Raw genomic sequence first — 21,948 nt, 5'->3', positions numbered from 1 at the left:
CCCTCGATTTTCGCGGATTTGAACTTTGGGAATAGCCTATACCACGGTTTTTCAAAAAATATTAATTAAAAAATACTTTGCGGTTTTTTTCTATACCACAGTTTTTCCCGCCCGATGATGTCATACATCATCACCAAACTAATATTTTTTGCAAATAAATAACAAAAAAATAATTATTGTTAATAAATAATTATGTTTATAAATATGAGGATCACTAAGTGTCTTGTTCAATGGTGAGTACCAGTAATAAATGGTTGTTAAGGGAATTGGAAATGGTAATTTAGGGGTTTAAAGTGTTAAAGGATGGCTTGTGATACTGTCCATAGTCAAAAATGGTGTATTTACTTCCGCATCTCTACTTTGCGGAAATTCGACTTTCGCGGGCGGTCTCGGAACGCATCGCCCACGAAACTCGAGGGAACACTATTCAGAAAATGCCTAACTTGACTCTGCTGGCGTATCACACATACCCAGATACAGACACACACACGAACAAAAGAAAATTCTTTACATATTTGTTTGTATTCTTAAAAAGATACAGTCTAATTTTGTGATTATAAGTATTATATACGGTAATACCAAATAATTGCAAAATGGAAATAATGAGCAAACAAACTTATTTTTGGAGTCCGCAGGGGCCACGTAAGAACATGACCCTTTGCACGATTTCCAGAAAGTCCAGAGGTTGTGCGAGAAGACACCGCCATCCAATTGTCACATAGCCTCTGCAGCCCCCAAGATCAATAAGAATGGGGTGTGCTTTTGAGAATACAATCATTCCTCAGCCCTCAACTGCTTCAAAACTCGTCAAATTCAGCTCTCGACAGGTTTTGAAGTAGAAATCTTGTCTAAGTGCTCATCTTTCTCCTGGTAGTCGACGCTCAAGGAAGAACTTGCTGATATCGGCTGCTTGGGGATTCTATAGTTCTTCTGGACAAATAGTGACATGTAGTAAGTCACATGGTTTTCTTAATAATTGATTTTAGTATTTGTTGCATCTTCTGGGATGAATTTTTAATGAATACCAAGGTATCACTGTGGTTGTCAGATATTGATGAATGTTGACATATCACCCAAAATATAGCGTATCACCTTTGACATGCATGTCATCAGTTTGCCATCTTTGGGCTAAGGTGTGGGTCCACCAATATATTTTTAGAAGCTGGAGGTATAACCTGTCCTTCATCTTCCTATAACTAGTTACAGCTTAGTTATGAGCCTCGGTGGCACAGTGGTTAGAATGCAGTACTGCAAGCTACTTCTGCTGACTGCTTTCAGTTTAGGCTCGAGGTTGACTCAGCCTTCCATTCTTCTGAGATCAAATAAAATGACCCAGATTGTTGGGGGCAATATGTTGACTGTATAAACCATTTAGAGAGGGCTATAAATCACTGTGAAGCAGTATCTAAGTCTAAGTGCTAGTGTTATTGCTGGTAAGGCCACAATATTTAATGAATTAATTCCAAATGAAAACAGTAGGATTTGATTTCATGTTAATGTACAGTAGATAAAATGAAATTATCATTTGTTCTGATTTTTGATCCAAAATCGTCTTGGTGCAAATGGGTTAATTAAAACTTTTCATTGTCTCACTTGTTCCACCAAATTCGTCTCCCAAAAATTTATCAGAGGGCTGCCCTGATAAACAACATGAATTTAAATTCATGCTTAGATTTGTATGCTGCTCCGAGTCTCGGGAGAGGAGCGGCATAGAAATCAAATCAAATCAATCAATCAATCAATTTGAAACGCTTAGTTTAGCATTGGATCCTCCATTTCTAATTAGGCTGTCTCTATCCTATTTCCAAAATTACAGATATTTTGTGCGTTGACCCATAAATGCACCAAGAAAAATTCCTTGTGTATTCAATCACACTTGGACAATAAAATTCTATTCTATTCTATTCTAAGTAAAGTTATGAAATGTAATATGGACTTACTGGAGAAAAATAGCCCTGCAGAGCTCATAATTTCAAGATGTTGCAGAGATATATTTTGGCAAGAAAATTGCTAAAGAAAACTATTAAGATAATACATATTAACAAAGCTGCAGAAAGAAAAACAAGAAGGAAAAAACCACTGGAGAGACATAAGAAGTATATTGTAAAAACAAGAACATTTTTTTAAAAAAAGTTTTAAACCGTAATATCACTCTTAAATCATTATTGCTGCTTTCTGATTACTCCATAATGTAATGTTTATAATATACTCTGGGTTTTTTTCTAGCTCCTCAGAGAAACTTTGAAATTGCTTTCAAGATGTTTGATCTAAATGGTGATGGAGAGGTGGATATGGAAGAATTTGAACAGGCAAGTTTTCTTTTTTTTCTTTCTGACATAATTTTTAAGAATATGAATTTGTGCTGTTCTCTGCTTTTAAGTGTACTCTATGTACATATTCCATGATGGCACGTCTATATGATTCTGTCTCAACTTGACACTTTTCAAATATGTTAGGCAGTTTGAGCTTCCTGAGTTGGCGCAGAAAGAACATTCTTTGTTGTACTTTTTTGATGATGTTTTTGATGTTAGGTGACCATTTTAGGTCTTGAGATATGATGGAACCTAGAAATTTGAAGGTCTCTACTGTTGACACAGTGTTGTCTAGTATTGTGAGAGGTGGAAGGATGGAAGGGTTTCTCCTAAAGTCTACTACAATTTCTACAGTTTTTAGTGTGTTTAGTTCTAGATTGTTCCAGTCACACCACAAGGTTAGTTGTTTGACTTCCCGTCTGCATGTGGATTCATCATTGTCTCAAATGAGTCCAATCACTGTTGTATCCTCTGCAACCTTCAGTAATTTAACACATGGATTGTTTGAGATGCAGTCATTGGTGTATAGAGAGAAGAGAAGTGGTGAGAGTACACAGCCTTGGGGGCGGGGGGGCTGTGCTAATTGTACAGGTATGTGATGTGATTTTTCCTAGCTTCACCTGCTGCTTTCTGTCTGTTAGGAAGCTTGTTCAGGTAACTCTAGCTTGTTTAGTTTGGTTAAGAGAAGATCCGATATGATGGTGTTGAATGATGAACTGAAGCCTACAAAGAGGACCCTAGCGTAGGTCATTGGAGATTCAAGATGTTGTACGATGTAGTGTAGAGCCATATTAACAACATCATCTGTCAATCTATTTGCTCGGTATGTAAATTGCAGGGGGTCTAACAGTGGATCCGTGATGGTTTTCAAGTGGAACATCACTAGCCTTTCAAAGGTTTTCATAACTACAGATGTTAGAGCAATTGGTCTATAGTCATTCAGTTCCTTGATGGAAGGCTTCTTCGGCAGTGGGATGATAGTCAAGCGTTTGAAGCAGGAAGGAACATAGCACAACTCTAGAGATTTGTTGAAGATTTGGGTGAAGATGGGGGCCAATTGGTCAGCACAGACTTTTAAGCAAGAAGGAGTTATCTTGTCTGGGCTTGGTGCTTTTCCAGGCTTCTCTCTGTGAAATTGATCTTTCACTTCCTTCTCTGTGATCACTAGGGGTTGTAAACCCAATGGGATGGGTTCAATTGTAGAAGATTTGGCTGTTGTTGGTGTGTCTGGGCTGGAAGTTGTGGAGATAGGCGGTTGTGGTTTCTTTTCAAACCTGCAGTAGAACACATTCAGGTGATCTGCCAGTTGCTGATTTCCTTCAGCTTGGGAAGGTAGTTTGCAGTAACCTCTCTGAGTCCTCAGAGAAGGGCGGCATACAAATCTAATTATTATTATTATTATTATTATTATTATTATTATTATTATTATTATTGAGAATTTTCCACATGTTTGCTGGCTCATTTATTGAGAATTGATTCTTTAGCTTTTCAGAGTAGTTTCTTTTTGCTAATATATTTCTGGCCTGATTGTACAGCATTCTATCACCTTTTCTGTAGGCTTCCTCTTTGGAATGAGGTAACTGCTTAAGTTTGGCTGTGAACCAAGGTTAATTGTTACTGCAAGTTCCTGGTTGGTACACATAGGTCTTCACAGAAGCTGACATATGACAAATGAATTTCTCTGGTACTGTTATCAAATAATCAAGATGTCTTATTAGAAAGCCTAACCTTCAAAATGCTTCCAAAAACAACTGTTTTGAAGGATTTCAATCTGCATTGTATGATTTTACAGTTGAATCAATCTAAACATCACTCTTTTAGAATGATTACTAAGTCATGTTAAATGAGTACAAGTTTTGAAATTCATCTTCGATAAATTTTGAATGAATTTTCTTACAGACCCAGGCAGCAATCTATATAACATTTGTGTATTTTTGTTCACATCTAAGACCTTGATTTGCAAACAGAGCAATTTCACTGATATTTAATGAGCTCTGAAAATAGAGCCTCCAAAATGTCATAATCTCTGCCAAGTTCCAGCTGGCAATCCATAAATAAAGAAAGATAATGATTTCCCTCCCTTACTCAGCTTACAGTTTTATTATTTTTACTATTTTTTGGATTTTCAGCCTACTTTTCTTCCATGAGTTGAGATATAAGCTCTTCTGCCTAAGGATTTCCCCAAAGTCTAATGATAGCGTTAGCAGGCTAATAATGGACTAGCAATTGATCTTCCAAGTCCTACCCCACCTTCTCAACAACTACATCACACAGACTGTGTAATAGGTTTCTTTAAGTTTTGGTCATTACGCTGAGTTAGGAATCCTTGGACTTTAGCAGAAATACTATATAGTCTTCTGCTATGCCCTTCTGGATCGAGTTTGGGGTGCTTGATTTTGCCTTTTGCCAATGGCAACATTAGAAGAATTCTCTTTCCAAATGCTTCCAATATAGAATAAAATAAAGTAACATTTAGAAAGAATCTTGGAGGTCTTCTAGTCCAACGCCCTGCCAAGGAAGAGCCCCTATAATATTTCAGATAGGGTCCGCAACTTGGGTGTCCTCCTCAATCCACAACTCACATTAGAGAAACATCTTTCAACTGTGGCGTGTTTGCCCAGGTTCGCCTGGTGCACCAGTTGCGGCCCTATTTGGACCGGGAGTCACTGCTCACAGTCACTCATGCCCTCATCACCTCGAGGCTCGACTACTGTAATGCTCTCTACAAGGGGCTACCTTTGAAGAGTGTTCGGAAACTTCAGATCGTGCAGAATGCAGCTGCGAGAGCAGTCTTGCGCTTCCCTAAGTATGCCCATGTTACACCAATACTCCGCAGTCTGCATTGGTTACCAATCAGTTTCCGGTCACAATTCAAAGTGTTGGTTATGACCTATAAAGCCCTTCATGGCATCGGACCAGAATATCTCTGGGACCGCCTTCTGCCGCACGAATCCCAGCAACCAGTTAGGTCCCTCAGAATTGGCTTTCTCCGGGTCCTGTCGAGTAAACAATATCATTTGGCGGGACCTAGGAGAAGAGCCTTCTCTGTGGCGGCCCCGACCCTCTGGAACCAGCTCCCCCCAGAGATCAGAATTGCCCCCACCCTCCTCGCCTTTCATAAACTCCTTAAAACCCACCTCTGTTGTCAGGCATGGGGGAATTGAGATACTCGTTTCCCCCCTAGGCCTATAACAATTTATGCCTGGTATGTTTGTGTGTATGTTTGATTTTAAATTATTTTAAATATTAGATTTGTCATATGCTGTTTTATTATTGTTGTTAGCCGCCTCGAGTCTACGAAGAGGGGTGGCATACAAATCTAATAAATAAATAAATAAATAAATAAATAAATAAATAAATAAATAAATAAATAAATAAATAAATAAATAAATAAATAAATAAATAAATAAATAAATCCTTTGCTTCTTGTCCTGCCTTTAGGTGTTTTGGAGAACAAGTTGACTTCCTCTTCTTTGTGGCAGCCCCTTAAATTTTGGGACACTGTTATCATGTCACTCCAGTCATTCTTTTCATTCAGATTGAATATTCCCTTCTAAAGCTGGAATATCTCCTAATGTCAGCATTCCCCCCCCAAAACCCCATCTGAGAAATAAATCAGAGTCCAAGGCTTCACTTTCTTCAAAGTTCCAATTTATTAACAGAGCCATGTCAGCACAACTGGAGAAACCTGAATCTAAGGTTACCACCCAGGTTAGAGTTCATTTCATTGCATCTCCTCCTCCCACAAACCCATCACATGAACCATTCATCTTGCAACACCCAGCAATCTTGCAACACCCAGCAACTTCCAGGCTTCTGAGGAACAAAAGCTGACCTTGGGAACCTAAAATGTGTCATGGCATGCAGCCAATCACCCCACCCCCATTCCCCACAGCAAGAAACATTCCAAAAGAACATAGCATAAAGTGGCAGGCCAAAACCTCCAAGCATATTGTCTTCAGCCTGGCAACTAACTTTAGAGGTGTCAGATTCCTTAAGTTAGTCAAGCAGGAAGCTGAAATGCCCAGGAGACTCAGACAATGCAGCTAGGGGCTACAATTTTTATTATACTTCTGCAACCGTTACCTTTACCAAGAACTTCAGATTACATAATTACAGATACAGAATTTGGCCTTCTTTTCTTACTGTTGGTGATGTATGTTTTTATTTCCCACTTATCTACACTGAGAATCCCTTGCCACAAATGAAGGCTTCATGAGAGATGGAAAGGGAGAAAGTTAGGAAATCCCTAAGATGCTCCCTCCCACCTACCATCAATGGGGTTTGGGCAAAGTTTAAGAATTTTTTCCAATGGGAACAAGAGGAAACTCAACAGCCACTTTAAAAAACATGTAATATTTTAAAGTGGGAATTGCTACATTTTAGAAGAATAGAATAGAAGAACAGAACAGAAGAGAATTCTTTATTGACCAAGTGTGATTGGACACGCAAGGAATTTGTCTTCAGTGCATAAGCTCTCAGTTTACATAAAAATAGATTAATCAAGAATCCTAAGATACAGCACTTAGTGATAGTCATAGGATACTAAATAAGCAATCAAATCATACTAGGAAACAAAACAATATAAATCGTAAAGGTACAAACAACAAGGTTATAGTCAAAAGTGGGAGCAGATAGGTAATAGGAACAATGAGAAGATTAATAGTGGTGCAGACTTAGTAAATAATTTGACAGTATTGTGGGAATTAGTTGTTTAGCAGAGTGATGGTATTTGGTATGGGGGGGGGAGAAACTGTCCTTGTGTCTAGTTGTTCTGCTGTGCAGTGCCCTATAGCATCGTTTTGAGGGTAGGAGTTGTGTCCAGGATGTGAGATGTCTGTAAATATTTTCACAACCTCCTTTTGATTCATGCAGAACAACTAGATACAAGGACAGGTCCTCAATGAAAGGCAGGTTGGTAGCAATTGTTTTTTCTGCACTTCTAATTATTCATTGAAGTGTGTGTCTCTCTTGTTTGGTTGCCAAACCAGACAGTTATAGAGGTGCAGATGACAGGCTCAGTAATTCTTCTGTAGAGTTTTTATATCGGAAGGTACCATATTCTTTTTTATGATCCCTTTTTCCTGTATCTTCTGCCTACATTAGTCTTCCTATTGACATGGTTGAGTTATATATTACCTATTAAGATAACATACTCTTATTATTGTAGGAGGAAGTGATATTCTGTACTTAAAAATTAACTCCATTTCACTGGAACATTAAAAACTGGCAGACTCCTGACCAATTCTGAAAACAAGTTTTTTTTCCCTGGGATGAAAAGACTGCAATGATTGTATCAAAGGAGAAATTTGGGCAGTAACCTTTCATTTCTCTGGAGTCTAAATTGTATTGGAATACCTCATAATAAAAAGAAACATCGTAAATTCAATTAATAACCTGCCCAGGAATATTGCCAAGAATTGAAATCTTGTTCCTGCTAGAGATTTATTCCGAATATTTCTTTGTTTCATTGAGTTATTAAATGTATTTCTTAACTCTCCTTCAGGATAACAGTCTTTCGAAGCCAGATTAGAAAATACAACATGCAATTCAATCTCAACATCATAAATCAATCTGAAATAATTTTACAAATGAAGCGGTTAATATAAATCAGATCCAACATTTAAATGTGTGTGTGTATGTGTATATATATGTGTATGTATATATATATATATAAGTGTGTGTGTGTGTGTCACATGTTTTATTTTTTGTTTTTTGCTGAATTTGAAAATTAAGGGAGACTAGGATAGATCTATTTCGGCCTTATTTTGGCCTCATCAGCTAGCCATACCCACTGGGACTTGAACCTGCAACCCTGGCCTTGAAAGGCAGAGAATTATCCTCTAGGCTACAGTATCCAATCCCTTCAGCTCTGCACCAGGGAAGGATTACATATTTTTGTGTTGAATCACCCTGGTGTATTGAAAGAACATCACAGCTCCTTATTTGCCTCTCGGCGTAGCCGACAATTATATCTGTATGTGTCACATGTTTGTTTTTTGTTTTTTGCTGAATTTGAAAATTAAGGGAGACTAGGATAGATCTATTTCAGCCTTAGTTTGGCCTCATCAGCTAGCCACACCCACTGGGACTCATATATATATAGATGTATATGTATATGTAATGCTTTATAAATGTGATTGTCCCCCATGGCATTTTAATACTCTGACGAAGTTAGCAGCACGCTAACGAAAGCTAAGTTGTTTTATTAAAGTTTTATGTTCCGGTGATCGAGATGGCTGCTGCCTCATCATTCACATGTATATGTATATATATATACTGTATATATACCTATATATATATATATATCAGAATATCCTAGACCTCTTTGTTTACAGGTTGTCAGAACTGATCTACTTACTCATTTTTAAAAATTTGAATCTGTATTCAAATCTATAAGCAGTTGGGATTGTTTTCCTGTGTTTTTAATTCTATTTAGTGACTTAGTAATCATGCTGCTATTATTGGGTTTAGAATTAGAGTAGCCAGGTTACACTGACAGTTTTCCTTGTGTGACCATAACCTCATTCTTCACTTCTGCTGTCTCACTGAAATCAATAATCTCAGAACAAGATCCTCAGAAATTGTCAAATACCTGTACAGTTGTTTGTTTCTCTGTGTGCAGCGTGTGTCCAGCTTTTATTTCTAAATCTCTGTTTCTAAACCTATGTAGGCAAAACCTGTGTCACACGTGCAATAGGTGGAGGCAGAGCCATATCAGAGGGTACATGAGACATTGCCCCTATGTCAGCTCCAGCATGCATGTATGCACTAGCTAGCTGGCCTTGGGGAAGGCCGTTTTGCCCTCTGGAGGTTTAATAAAAGCTTCCCTGAAGTCCCGGAGTGCCAAAACACCACCCAATGGACAAATTGATTCAGAAAAACAAAAAACAAACTTCTAATTGTCCATTGTACTGTTTTTCGCATGCCAGAGGTTTCAGTGAAGCTTCCTGAAGCCTTAGAGTGCGAAAAACAGCCCAAGGGGCAAACTGGAAATCCATTTTTCCAAACTTCCGGTTTGCCCATTTGGCCATTTTTTCACCGTCTCAGGCTTCAGTGAGGTCAGGGACGGGGGGAATTGTGCACACGCACAGGAAGCAGCATGGAGTGCACATGTATGGGGAATCAAAAAGAATCAATTGCCACAGACCAGCATTTGATAGAGGAACAATCAAAGTTTTGGGAAAGAAACTCAGATGCTGGAATATGTTTCAGTATGGGGGGGGGAGGAATGGGGGGGCACATGCGCACACACACTTTTTGGCACCTTTTGGCATAGAGTTCCAGAGGGAAATCAATTCTCATGTCTGCAGATAGAAACATATTCCAGCATCTGAGTTTCTTTCCCAAAACCTTGATTGTTCCTCTATCAAATGCTGGTCTGTGGCAATTGATTCCTTCTTTGTGGATAGTTAATTCTGAAAGGTAAAAGCTAACACCACTTCAATAATCTCCCCCCCTCCCCATTCTTAGGCAGTTAGCTATACCTCTTGTCATCAATTTGATCTTCTTTATATTCAAAGTAATTCCAGGTTTTTTTTTACCATGCACCTTGAGTTTCGTCACTAGAGTTTGCAGATCAGTTGCATTCTAAACTATCAGATGTCTGTCCGTCCGTCCGTCCGTCCGTCCGTCCGTCTGTCCAACCAACCAACCAACCAGCCAGCCAGCCAGCCAGCCAGCCAGCCAGCCAGCCAGCCAGCCAGCCAGCCAGCCAACCAACCAATCAACCATCCATCTTTCTATCTTCAACTGACAGTTTGAATAAAGAAAGAGAGGTTATACATGCTAGTCTCATTCCTTTGTCAAACTGGAAATAGTCTTTTTCTCCAGGCTTTGGACTTCTTGGTCTATAACAGTGTTTCCCAACCTTTTTTGAGCCGCGGCACATTATTCATATTTTCAAAATCCTGGGGGGTGGCTAAAGAAAAGTTTTGACAAAAAAAAATCTTCCTCCATTTCGCTCTATTTCTCCCTCACTCTTTCTCTCTCTTCCTTCCTTCCCTTCTTTCTCTCTCTCCCTCACTCTTTCTTTCTTCCTCTCTTTTTTGCTCTCTTTCTCTCTCCCTCCTTCCCTCCCTATATGTCTTTCTCTCTCCCTTGCTCTCTCTGCCTCTCTTGCTATCTCTCTTTCATTCTCTCTCTTTCTTTCTCTCTTTCTCTCTCTCTCTGTCTCTCTTTCTCTGTCTCTCTTTCTCTCTCTCTTGCTAGCTCTCTTTCTCTCTCTTTCTCTTTCTCTCTCTCTCTGCCTCTCTTGCTATGTCTCTCTTGCTCTGTCTCTCTTTCTCTCTCTTCCTTTCTTCTCTGCGGAGGCCAGCGAAGGTTTTTCTTATTTTAAATGTTCCGGGTGGCAGGGGGATGCGGAGCCCGCACACACACACCCCCGACATTCCAAATCCTGCCTCAGCTGTGAGAAGAACGCCTGCCCCGCCTGTCCTGCAGCCCTTTCGCTGACAGCCTGGGACAAAAGCGCTCCGTGAAGGGACTGCAAGAGGGGCCGGGCAGGCGTTAGCAGCCGGATGAGGAGGACGAGAAGCCGCTGCAGCCACCCCCAATCCCCCCCCCCCTTCCCTGGGTACCTTCCAAAGGCCCCTGGAAAAAGGCAGGAGGTAGCAACAAGGCGCGAGGACAAGCAGGCAGCTTGGCGGAGGGGAAGCGCTGAGGGGCTCTCCTCCTTCCCCACCCCCGCGCTTCTCTCCCGCCCTGGCTTTTGCTTCGCCCGCAGATTTCCCCGCAGTTCAAAAGGAGGCAAGAGGTGGCCTGGATGAAATTGCGGGGAAATCATGGGGCGAAGCGAAAGCCAGGGCGGGAGAGAAGCGCGGGGGTGGGGAAGGAGGAGAGCCCCCCAGCGCTTCCCCTCCGCCAAGCTGCCTGCTTGTCCTCGCGCCTCGTTGCTATCTCATGCTGCTCCCACCATGGCTGCGTGCGGTTCCGGTGCCCCTGGCTGAAGGTCGTCCTGTGGCTGGTCTTTGGCTTTACGGTTGCTTTCTGGTTCCCTCTCCTCCCTCCGCCTGTGTCTACCGCCAGCGCCTCATTCCTCGGAGCTGCCGCTTCCTTCCAGGCAGCCCAGCCACGCTGCCGTAGAAAGTGCAGAGGTTATTGCCGCCACCTCTGCCTCCACTCAGGGAGCCACCGTGGTTGAGCTGAGGGAGAGGAAAAGGCGCGGTGACCACGGTGGCTCCCTGAGTGGAGGCAGAAGCGGTGGCAATAACCTCTGTGCTTTCTACGGCAGCGTGGCTGAGCTGGACGGAGGGAAGCGGCAGCTCCCAATCGAGGAACCCACGGCAACGGGCGACGGCTTGGTGGGAGGCGACGGCGGGAGACACAGGCGGTGGGAGGAGAGGGAACCAGGAAGCGACTGTGAAGCCCAAGACCATCCACAGGATGACACTCAGGCAGGGGCGCCGGCAGCGCCCCGCCCAGCTTGAGCTTCTCGCGGCACACCTGGCCATGTCTCGCGGCACACCACTGTGCCGCGGCACACCGGTTGGGAAACGCTGGTCTATAATACAGGTTTAGTGTGAAGACAGTCAGAGGTTTGGGATTCCCATGTTACTGAACTTAGCTTGACATGGTTGACACAAGCTAATGGACAGGTGGCATTCTGGGACTTCCTCAATTATCCTTAGTGCGTCCACAGTATTTCTTGTTCCTCAGCCTTATCTAAAATGAGCTTGAACATTTGGCATTATTCTTACTGTGTAATGCTGTAATCTGTGTTGGATGATCCTCATTTTTCCCCCAGCACTTGAAATTAAAAACATTGCATGATACGAGGGTTGCCCAGATGGATCAAATGTAATGCATCACATTTTTTTTCCAAATGTAATGCAGCACACTTTTTTTTCTTCAACAATTATTTATTGAACACAGTGAAATTTACACACAAGAAAGAACGATGTTTCTTCTACATTCCCTATTTTTCCACGTAATCTCCGTCCTGTTCTATGGCCTTCCTCCAGCAAGATACAAGATTGTGTATGCTCTGTCGCTACCACGCCTTGTTCTGGTCACAAAGCCATTTCTGCACTGTGCGAATCACTCCTTCGCCATCCTCAAAATGTCTTCCGTGACTAACCATACTTCTGTCGACTGCAGATTCTCCATAAACTGTACACAAATGTTTGTGAATGTTCCCAACAGTTTCTTTCTCCACAGTGAGAAATTCAAGGACATCTTTTTGATGTCAGTAAAATGAGGACCTAAATTAATTGGGGGCAATATGCAAACAATGCTTACATTGTAAACTTCCAAGAGAGTGCTATACTGTAAAGTGCTATAGTGAGACAGTATATAACTCTAAATCCTATTGCTATTGTGGTTTTGCCCTCTGTAGGTTCAGAGCATCATTCGTTCCCAGACTAGCATGGGGATGCGTCATAGGGACCGTTCAACTACTGGGAACACGTTGAAGACTAGCTTCAATTCTGCATTGACAACATACTTTTTTGGAGCTGATTTGAAGGGGAAACTGACCATCTCACACTTTTTGGACTTCCAGCGGAAACTTCAGCATGACATTCTCAAGCTCGAGGTTAGTGTCTAATAATACAGGGATCTTGTTTAACTCACTTTCCATTTGATTACAGATTTGTTATATTAATATGATTAGCTTTAATTACCAGGGACACAGCTTCTTTAAGCAGATGGCATAATCTGTGCACCCAGGGGGTCTCATTCCTTTCACTTCCCATGAGAATCCAGATGCTTGTAGATTTGCTGAAGTATCCCAGCGAGCCAGATGAATGATTGGTTGATTCTGGAGCAATGGGCTAAAAAATAAAACATACCATATCGCAGCACAAAATATTTCCATTGTGCAGTAAAAAATAACGCTTGCTTTTAGCTTTTTGACCTGATTTCATCCGATTACATGATTACAAGTGTCTCAAACTTTTCCCCTATAAAATTAAGTGTCTCTCTCTCTCATTCTCTCTTTCTCTCATCCGTCCATCCATTCATCCATCCATCTATCTATCTAAATCAGACCATCTGGATATTTATTTTTACCCCAGTAAATCTCTATCCCTCATGTTAAACACGTTTTAGAGAAAATTTGGAAAGATTTATAAACGAGACTAATATTGTAAACTGACAAATATGCCCAACTTGATTTGGCAAAGAGGAATGAGTTGATCCTAAAACAGGATTTCCAACAGAAAATCAATTCTTTTTAGTGTATTTTATTTTTAAGCACTACTTAAGTGTACCTTGAAACTAATTAAACCAGCCACAAAGGGTCTCAGTTCTTTATAAATAAATTAGATTGGAATAAAGTTTGTATTTAGTGTATTTCAATTCTGTCAGAAGGTAGAAGAAGCTACAGACATTTCTTTATCAGAATCTTTATTTCACTTTGAACCTCAATAAGATGGCATTTCACCCACAATATTTTCCCCAGGGAAATGAGTTGAGCTGAGAGACAATGACTGGACGAAAATTATTATGTCAACTTCTATGTTCAAGGAAAGACTAAAAATCTTGGTGGTCTGTTTTCTGGCCCAGTTTTTTTAACTAGATTGGATTTCACATGTGATATGGTATATGCAACCTGTAATAGAGATAGACATCGTTAGTAAAGGATAATTGTTTCTATTAAATCTAAACTTTTCGTTGTCAGTTACTACTACTTTTGAGAAACTTTGCTTATGCTTTGTTTTTTCCTTTGCAATTTGGGGATAATCAACTTCCTCCATATGTTCATCTGATAGCAAACTCATTTTGTCATTGCACTGCAACAGCTACTGTGAACAGAAGAAAATCTCCTGGATTGGTGGGTTGCCCCATTGACTTTTAAAGTGGCATTTACTGCAGCTGTAATTACCTCCCCAAGCTTGTTTGATCTTTGATTGGCAGCCAGAAGTAGTTGAGGGATTTCTTGTCAACAGTGTCTTGACATTCTGTGTGTGAGAGAGAGACAGAGCATAGGATTTTCTCAGAGCATGCCCAGTTGCTAGTAAAACCTAAGTCTGTTAATTCAGATTTCCAAAGTTTTTCTATTTTGAGAAATATTTTCTCTTTTTCTAAAAAAATAGAAGGGGATTCTAAGAAGAAAAGAAGCAATGCTAGACTACCTCTAACAGACTAAGTTGTATACAAATATTCATGATGTATGTATTTATGATGACTATTATCATGAGTTATCACTTACCGGCAGGGGTCGGCTGCTGCCTGAACGGGGGCGGATGGGGGGCGGACACACACACACAGTGGGGTAGCAAAAATGGAGCTCCACCCCAGAGCACCCAATTTGCACTGAAAGATGTTGAAAGAAAATGCAGGGCATTCTGCATAAGCCATGCTCACAGTGTGGTAGTAAAAATTTTAGCAGCCCTTCACTGCTTACTGGTATATCTTTTATGTACACTGAGAGCTTATGTACAGAAGACAAATTCCTTGTGCGTCCAATCACAATTGCCCACTAAAGATTTTTATTCTATTCTATTTTATGTATGACTTTGAAAGTAAGAGTGCAGTGCTTGTGTACACAGCTGTTTCAATTGCTGGTTAAAGTCCTGGAATCTGCTGGTGACCTTAATTAATTCTGCTGTTCAGTTGCAGACTGCAGTGGCTTTTTGAGGTCAATGATCTATGTCCAAAACAGTTCCCCCAAACTGGGCATCCATGAGATTCTGCTGTCAGCAGGAAGCATAGTTTCAAGTTCAATCCATTTACTGCCCATTATAATTTTTAATGCAAAGATGGGTAGAGATGATATAGAGCAGTGATGGTAAATCTTTTTCAGCTTGGGTGCCAAATGGGCATGCGTGCACGATAGCGTGCATACACGTGCCTACACCCCAGTGATGGGCTACCAACATTTTTACTACCACACTGTGGGTGTGGCTTATGCATTTTGTTTCAACATCTTTCAGTGCAAATTGGGTGCTCTGGGTGGAGCTCCAAATTTTGCTACCGGTATTACGTTCCTGACCATACCCGCAGGAGCCCATCACTGCTACATCCATAATTCCGTGTCCTCCCCCCAGCACATGTGCGCGCGCACACACTGCCCCCTATGCATGCATAAAACCCCTATGCTGCCCACCCCTGTGCATGCACACAGACCTCACAAACCACTCCAGAGTTCCAGTAGGCCCGTTGGGCTGTGTTTCGCTCTTCTTAGAGTTCAGGAAAACAGCCTGAAACCTGGGAACGGGAAAAATGGCCCAACGGGTTGATCCATAGCTCTGTTATCAGCTGCAGAGACCTTTCCTGAAAGCTGTACTAGCCGCTAATAGAGCTCCAGATTGGTCTGAAGCTCTGTTATTGGCTGCAGAGGCCTCCAGGAAAGCCTTGCTTGTTGCAGAAGAAATGGGCTGAGATGTGAGAGGCCTGGCTGCAACCGTCCAAAGCCGAAGAAGTTCCTGAAGACCTGACGCATACAAGTGAACTTCTGGTTGGCCCATTGGGGCATTTTCGCTGTCTCCAAGCTTTCAGGAGGCTTTCCTGAAGCCTGGGGAAAGCGAAAACAGCTGAAAACAAGGCTGAAAATCAGCTGTGCTCACTGGAACTGACATAGGGCAACACCTTGCATGCCCTTCGTGCTAACCTGTGGCACACATGCCATAGGTTCCACATCACTGACCTAGAGACATCATTTTCTTCTCACTCCTCAAAATCAAAACCTTCAACCAAACTCTAAGTGGGTCATGAAGTTTCACCAGTGCCATCCAACTCACTCCTAGTTTTTTCTCATTACTTTACTGTACTTTTCATGCCTAATATGAAACTAGAATTCCTGGTCTCCTGGTATCTAGGCTAGCACCCAAACTAGCTTCCCCTTCAAGTTCCTAATCAGGGCTAAAAACTGCCATTCTAGAGGCCAAAAGTTGAAATCTAGGGGACTGCACACTTTTACTGTGTCCTTGACATTGCTTCCTAAAATAATAATATAGTTTTTTTCAAACTGATCCTGACCGAGTTTGCATTGGTAATGTTAAAGAAAAGACACCATGCTGAGAATTGGTGATAAGCTTCCAGCATTTCACTTCCATAATATAGGTTTTATCTTTTAATAGGCTGAGGTGGATTTTCCTAGTGGTGCTTACTTAACCTTATTGTATTTTATCTTGATTAATTCCCTAAAGCCTCCATGCTAATAACTCTCTGTGTGTTCAACTATTAGCTGAAAAAGTCATTCACTTTCTTCTTCCTTTGCATAACAGAACTGTGTTTTCCATATTAGGTTACTTCTTCATTTCCTCCTCCTTTTAATTTAAGTTTTGAAGTTACCAGTGGTAACTTTTAATTACTTTTGATCACTAATTCCAGTGACGTTTTTCCTAGACAAAATTATTATTTCAAAATTGCTCTATGTAGCGCAGCATGTGATTAGGGTTTTATTTTGATCAAGATTAAGCTGAGTTTACAAAAGATAATATTTTAATCATGGTGGGGAACCCTTTGGATAGAAAGCATAATTTTATTAATGTTTTTGTGAATCCCAGCTGCTCTTGACTTACTAATCATGGTGTCTCTTTAGATCAGTTGTCAAATTTGAAGGTTGGAGATGTCACTTTATAAGAGATATGCAATTCTAGAAGCTCTGCTTAGTTACTCAAAAACTTTGTGGGCTCTTGCTTGATTTGACAGTATGCCGTGACATGGTTTACATTTCAAAATACAGTGATACCTTGTCTTACAAACTTAATTGGTTCCTGGATGAGGTTCTTAAGGTGAAACGTTTGTAAGATGAAACAATGTTTCCCATAGGAATCAATGGAAAAATGATTAATGAGTGCAAGCCCAAAATTCACCCCTTTTGCCAGCCGAAGCGCCTGTTTTTGCACTGCTGGGATTATCCTGAGGTTCCCCTCCATAGGAAACCCCACCTCCGGACTTCACAAAAATGAGCACTTTGCTGGCAACGGAAGTCCGGAGGTGGGGTTTCCCAGCGAAGGGAGCATCGGTGAAATTGCAGCATCGCAAAAACACCGAAGTCCTCGAAACCCCACCTCTGGACCTCTGTGTTTTTGAGATGCTGCAATTTCACTGAGGCTCCCCTCACTGGGGAACCCCACCTCTGGACTTCCGTTGCCAGCGAAGCACCTGTTTTTGCGCTGCTGGGATTCTCCTGCTGGGATTCTCCTGCAGCATCACAAAAACATGGAAGTCCTGAGGTGGGGTTTCCTATGGAGAGGAGCCTCAGGGGAATCCCAGCAGCACAAAAACGGGTGCTTCGCTGGCAACGGAAGTCCGGAGGCGGGCCTCCCAGCGGCGGCAGTGGGTTTGTAAGGTGAAAATAGTTTGTAAGAAAAGGCAAAAAAATCTTAAACCCCGGGTTTGTATCTCGAAAAGTTTGTATGACGAGCCGTTTGTAAGAGAAGGTATCACTGTACCTCTACCTAAGAACACCTCTGCTTTAGAACTTTTCTAGATAAGAACCAGGTGTTTTCCCTCTTCTTAAGAACCCGAGCCTGGAGAAATTTCCCAGGAAATTTGAGAATGGCACGAAGGCCCGGCCAGTTTCCTGCCATTCCCCCTTTAATCCCAGCCATTTTGGGCTTTTCTGGGCTGCCAGAGGATCCTTTCGGTGGTGCTCCCCCTCTTGTCCGCTTGGGTTTCTCTGGCACAGTGTATGGAAGGCAGCGCGCGCCGGGTGTATGGGAGGCGCATGCTCCTCCTCGCCGCCTCAGAATCCCTCTTTTATTTTTAAGCCTTAAAGTTTTGGATTTTTTTGATTCCCCTCACCTCACCTTCTTCCTTTGGCAGCGATTGTCCTCCTCCTCTTCCTCCTCCTCCTCCTGCCACCCAAATTCCAAGCTTCTATTTCTTTCTTAATGGGTTTGCACACAATATTTGCTTTTGCATTGATTCCTATGGGAAAAATTGCTTCTACTTACAAACCTTTCTAGTTAAGAACCTGGTCATCGAACAAATTAAGTTCTTAAGTAGAGGTACCGCTGTACAATACTTTTGACTGTCAGAAACAGAGTAAGCCTGTAAGTTTTTTTAAAAGTGAAAAGGTGTTTGGTGGTAAAATCTAGGTGTTGTTAAATTTAACAACCTAAATTGACCATGGAACCTTCAGTTAGACAAATTGAGATGTGAAGTGCTGTGTACCATGCTTAGAAAAGAAAGTTGCACTGTCCTCCTCCCAGCCCTGTAGGTGTCACGTCTTTGTTATGAGACTCTTCATGGCTTCTGTCCATCAGACTTTATCTTGGGGTAGAAAGACAAGTGATTGAATTCAATTTTCCTTAATGGAACCTGGCATTCTTTGTTCATTCCAAGGCTTTCTGTAGCCTTTTTGTAGGTTAACCGAAAAGCGTAGGAGGCTTCATTGTTTATGGTCACTTTGGAAATAATGCTGCTTCTGACACTGTTGCAAGATGCAGCTGTCCAAGGAAAGCCAAGTATCAGAAAATTTAGCCATTTGGTAACATTTCCAGAAGAAGAAGGGTGCAGAGAAAACAGACTGACATCAAACTCCATTTAGGAAATCATTTTCCCCAAGAGAAAAGTTGCAAGTGTTTTATCATTATACATCAGAATAGAATAGAATAGAATAGAATTTTTATTGTCCAAGTGTGATTGGACACACAAGGAATTTGTCTTGGCGCATATGCTCTCAACGTACATAAAATAAAATATACATTTGTCAAGAATCATGTGGTACAACACTTAATGATTGTCATAGGGGTCAAATAAGCAATGAAGAAGCAATATTAATCAAAATCTTAGGATATACGCAACAAGTTACAGTCATACAGTCAACATGGGAGGAAATGGGTGATAGGAATGATGAGAAAAACTAGTAGAATAGAAGTGCAGATTTAGTAGAAAGTCTGACAGTGTTGAGGGAATTACCCCAATGGTATGAAAAACAAAAGATATCATTGTCGATTTCAGAAAAGGCAGGCACAGCCGTACAACTCTGTGTATTCATGATTTAACTGTGAAGGTGCTTAGTCGTATCAACTCTCTGGGTGTGTAACTGACAAGTAGACTAGCTCAGTCGCTTAACAGTGAAACACTGGTGAAGCATGCACTGCAGCGTCTACATTTTCTGTGTCCAATGAAAAGAGCACATCTTCCTTTCCCTGTCCTTACCATTTTCTATAGAAAGACGCTTGAAAGCATCCTATGATATCCTATTGTATTACTGTGTGGTGTGGAGGTATTACGTTTCGGATAGGAAGGCTGTGCAGAGAGTGGTGAGGATGACAGAAAAGATTATTGGAAATGCATTTGCTTCTATTCAGGACATGGCATATAAGCAGTGCTTGTCCACATTATTGTTTAGGACTCTACAAATTCTCTCCATGATCTGTTTTCTTTTTCACCTTCTGGAAGGAGGCTTTGTGATATCTGAAGCAGCGGGAAAAAAAGTCTTGAGAATTAACAAGGCTTATACTTGTTCTGTCGGGCTCTCTGGTAGAATCCTTCCAAAAATTCACAGGTACAAATTTCAGACACACACACGTTTGAAAATTCAAAACAACGTTCTTTATAATGAAAATTCCCTTAACCTAAGCCCTCTTTTGGTACAGCAAAGAGCACTCGTCTCCAAACAAACTGGTAATTTATACAAGTCCCTTATCAGTTCTGTGATACTTAGCTTGCAGTTGTGAGGCAATTCACAGTCCTTCTTCTTTCACAAAGTGAAACACACTTTGCTCTGGTTTAGTTTCAAAGCGGGGGGAAATCATCACACAAAAAGTCAAAGTCAGTAAAGCAGTCACGAAACACAATGATCAAATAATCCTCCACAATGGCCAAACCCACAGGCTGCTATTTATAGCAGCCTCCCTAATTACCACAGCCCCACCCAACCACAGGTGGCCTCATTTTCTTTGATAATAATCTCTCAGTTGTTGTTGCCTATGCATCGCTCTCTGCATGTGTGGCTATATCATTAACTCTTGTTCTGAATCCAAGGAGGAGCTAGATAATTGATCTCCTTCTGAGCTGTCTGCCACACTCTCCTCCTCCCTGTCACTCATGTCTTCTTGGTCAGAGGAGCCTTCATCATCAGATTCCACCAGGGGCAAAACAGGCCTGCAGCATGTGGATGTCTCCCCCACATCCACAGTCCTTGGGGCAGGAGCTGGGCCAGAGCTAACCACAATACTATATAGTACAAATCTAGTTGGCACCAACAACCCCCCCGAGATTGTTTTTAAAGTTAGGGGTTTTTTAGATTGTTTTAAATATTGGACTTCTGAACTGGTTTTTGTATTTTTATATGTTGTGAGCCCCCTAAGTCCTCGGAGAAGGGAGGCATATAAGTCCAATAATAATTAAATAATTAATTAAATAAATTTAAATAAATATTACAGAATCTAATTGCTCTGCTTCAGATATAGATATAGATATAATAAAAATAAATAAAGTGGACATCAACGTTTCATTTTTAATCTGTGTTATTGTGTTCACAGAAAAAAAGTGACAATAAAGGTTATCTTAGCTTATCATTTCTCTTTTAAAAATTGGGTATGATGATGAATACCTCTAAAATATTTTATCTGAAATATGGAGGAAAATAACCACTGTTTTTCTTGGATGTTGGTTTGGGTGTCTCCCTTCAGCCCTCAAAACACAGTAGAAAAAGCACTGTAGAAAACCTGTTGTTTCACAGTAGCCCCACAAGGACCTTCCACAAAATATCTTTGTCCTGCCCGACTCCAGAAATCACAGCTGTTTTTGAGGTCCATGAAACACAACTGGCAGCTCAGGGCCTCTCTAAGCAACACTTTGCTTTGTTTTTGATGTTTTCTCCTCCACCGATTTGTGTGTGTATGTGCTTCCTCTTGTTTTTTTAATTGATGCTTTGGAATACTAAGTAAATTAAATAGCAGTATCAGAATGCAGTTTCATCTTCTGTGTAGCGTCCAGGTTCCTGGAAATTTTGTAGTTCTCATGTGAAATGGGGGGCTATTGGAGAATGTCAAACCTGCAAAAAATTCTGCACACCACCCTTGCCTAAACATAACTGACCATATAGCCACCTTTCTCCATGGAAACTCCTCATTCTTCTACCCTGTTCTACCAGTGCCCCAAAATTAGAGATCCTCAATAGCATTTCTGAAGATATCAATACATTGAAAACAACCTCCAAAACGCATCAAACATTCATTGAAAACACAGAACCACGCCTACTATCCATTGAAAAAGATATCCAAGCGCTGTTAAACGCTAAACCTCCAAACCCAATTTCCTCTACCAGTCCACCTCCACCTGTCTACACCTCAACAAGTCTACCTCAGCCACAACCCATAACACAAAAACAGTCCAATTCTTCTCCAGACATCCCTACTCTTGTCAAAGATGCAATGGAGAGAGAACAAAAACGCCGAAATGCCATCTGATTTAATCCTGGGTCTTGAAAGCTTAGAACTACGACGCCTTAAACATGATCTAAGTATTGCCCACAAGATCATATGCTGCAATTTCCTGCCTGTCAAAGACTACTTCAGCTTCGACCACAACACAAGAGCACACAACAGATTCAAGCTTAATATTAACCGCTCCAAACTTGACTGTAAAAAATATGACTTTAGTAATCAGGTTGTTGAAGCGTGGAACTCATTACTGGACTCTGTAGTATCATCCCCTAACCCCCAACATTTTACTCTTAGACTATCCACGGTTGACCTCTCCAGATTCCTAAGAGATCAGTAAGGGGCGTACA

At 41.2% G+C, this 21,948-nt stretch overlaps 1 protein-coding gene across 2 annotated transcripts in view; it reads left to right on the top strand.

Moving 5' to 3' along the window:
• Window positions 1-21,948, top strand: part of MICU1 (mitochondrial calcium uptake 1) — a 191,229-nt gene that overhangs the window by 117,892 nt on the left and 51,389 nt on the right. For both annotated transcript variants that reach the window (XM_070752267.1, XM_070752266.1), the window contains exons 7-8: window positions 2,227-2,309; window positions 12,649-12,846. In XM_070752267.1, coding sequence (XP_070608368.1) covers window positions 2,227-2,309; window positions 12,649-12,846 — 281 coding nt within the window. The remainder of the gene's footprint in view (window positions 1-2,226; window positions 2,310-12,648; window positions 12,847-21,948) is intronic.

The sequence above is a fragment of the Erythrolamprus reginae genome, chromosome 5, assembly GCF_031021105.1.
Source record: "Erythrolamprus reginae isolate rEryReg1 chromosome 5, rEryReg1.hap1, whole genome shotgun sequence".
In the NCBI taxonomy this organism is placed as follows: Eukaryota; Metazoa; Chordata; class Lepidosauria; order Squamata; family Dipsadidae; genus Erythrolamprus; species Erythrolamprus reginae.
The sequence above is the reverse complement of the archived record's forward strand: the minus strand, read 5'-3'. Positions and strand labels throughout refer to the sequence as shown.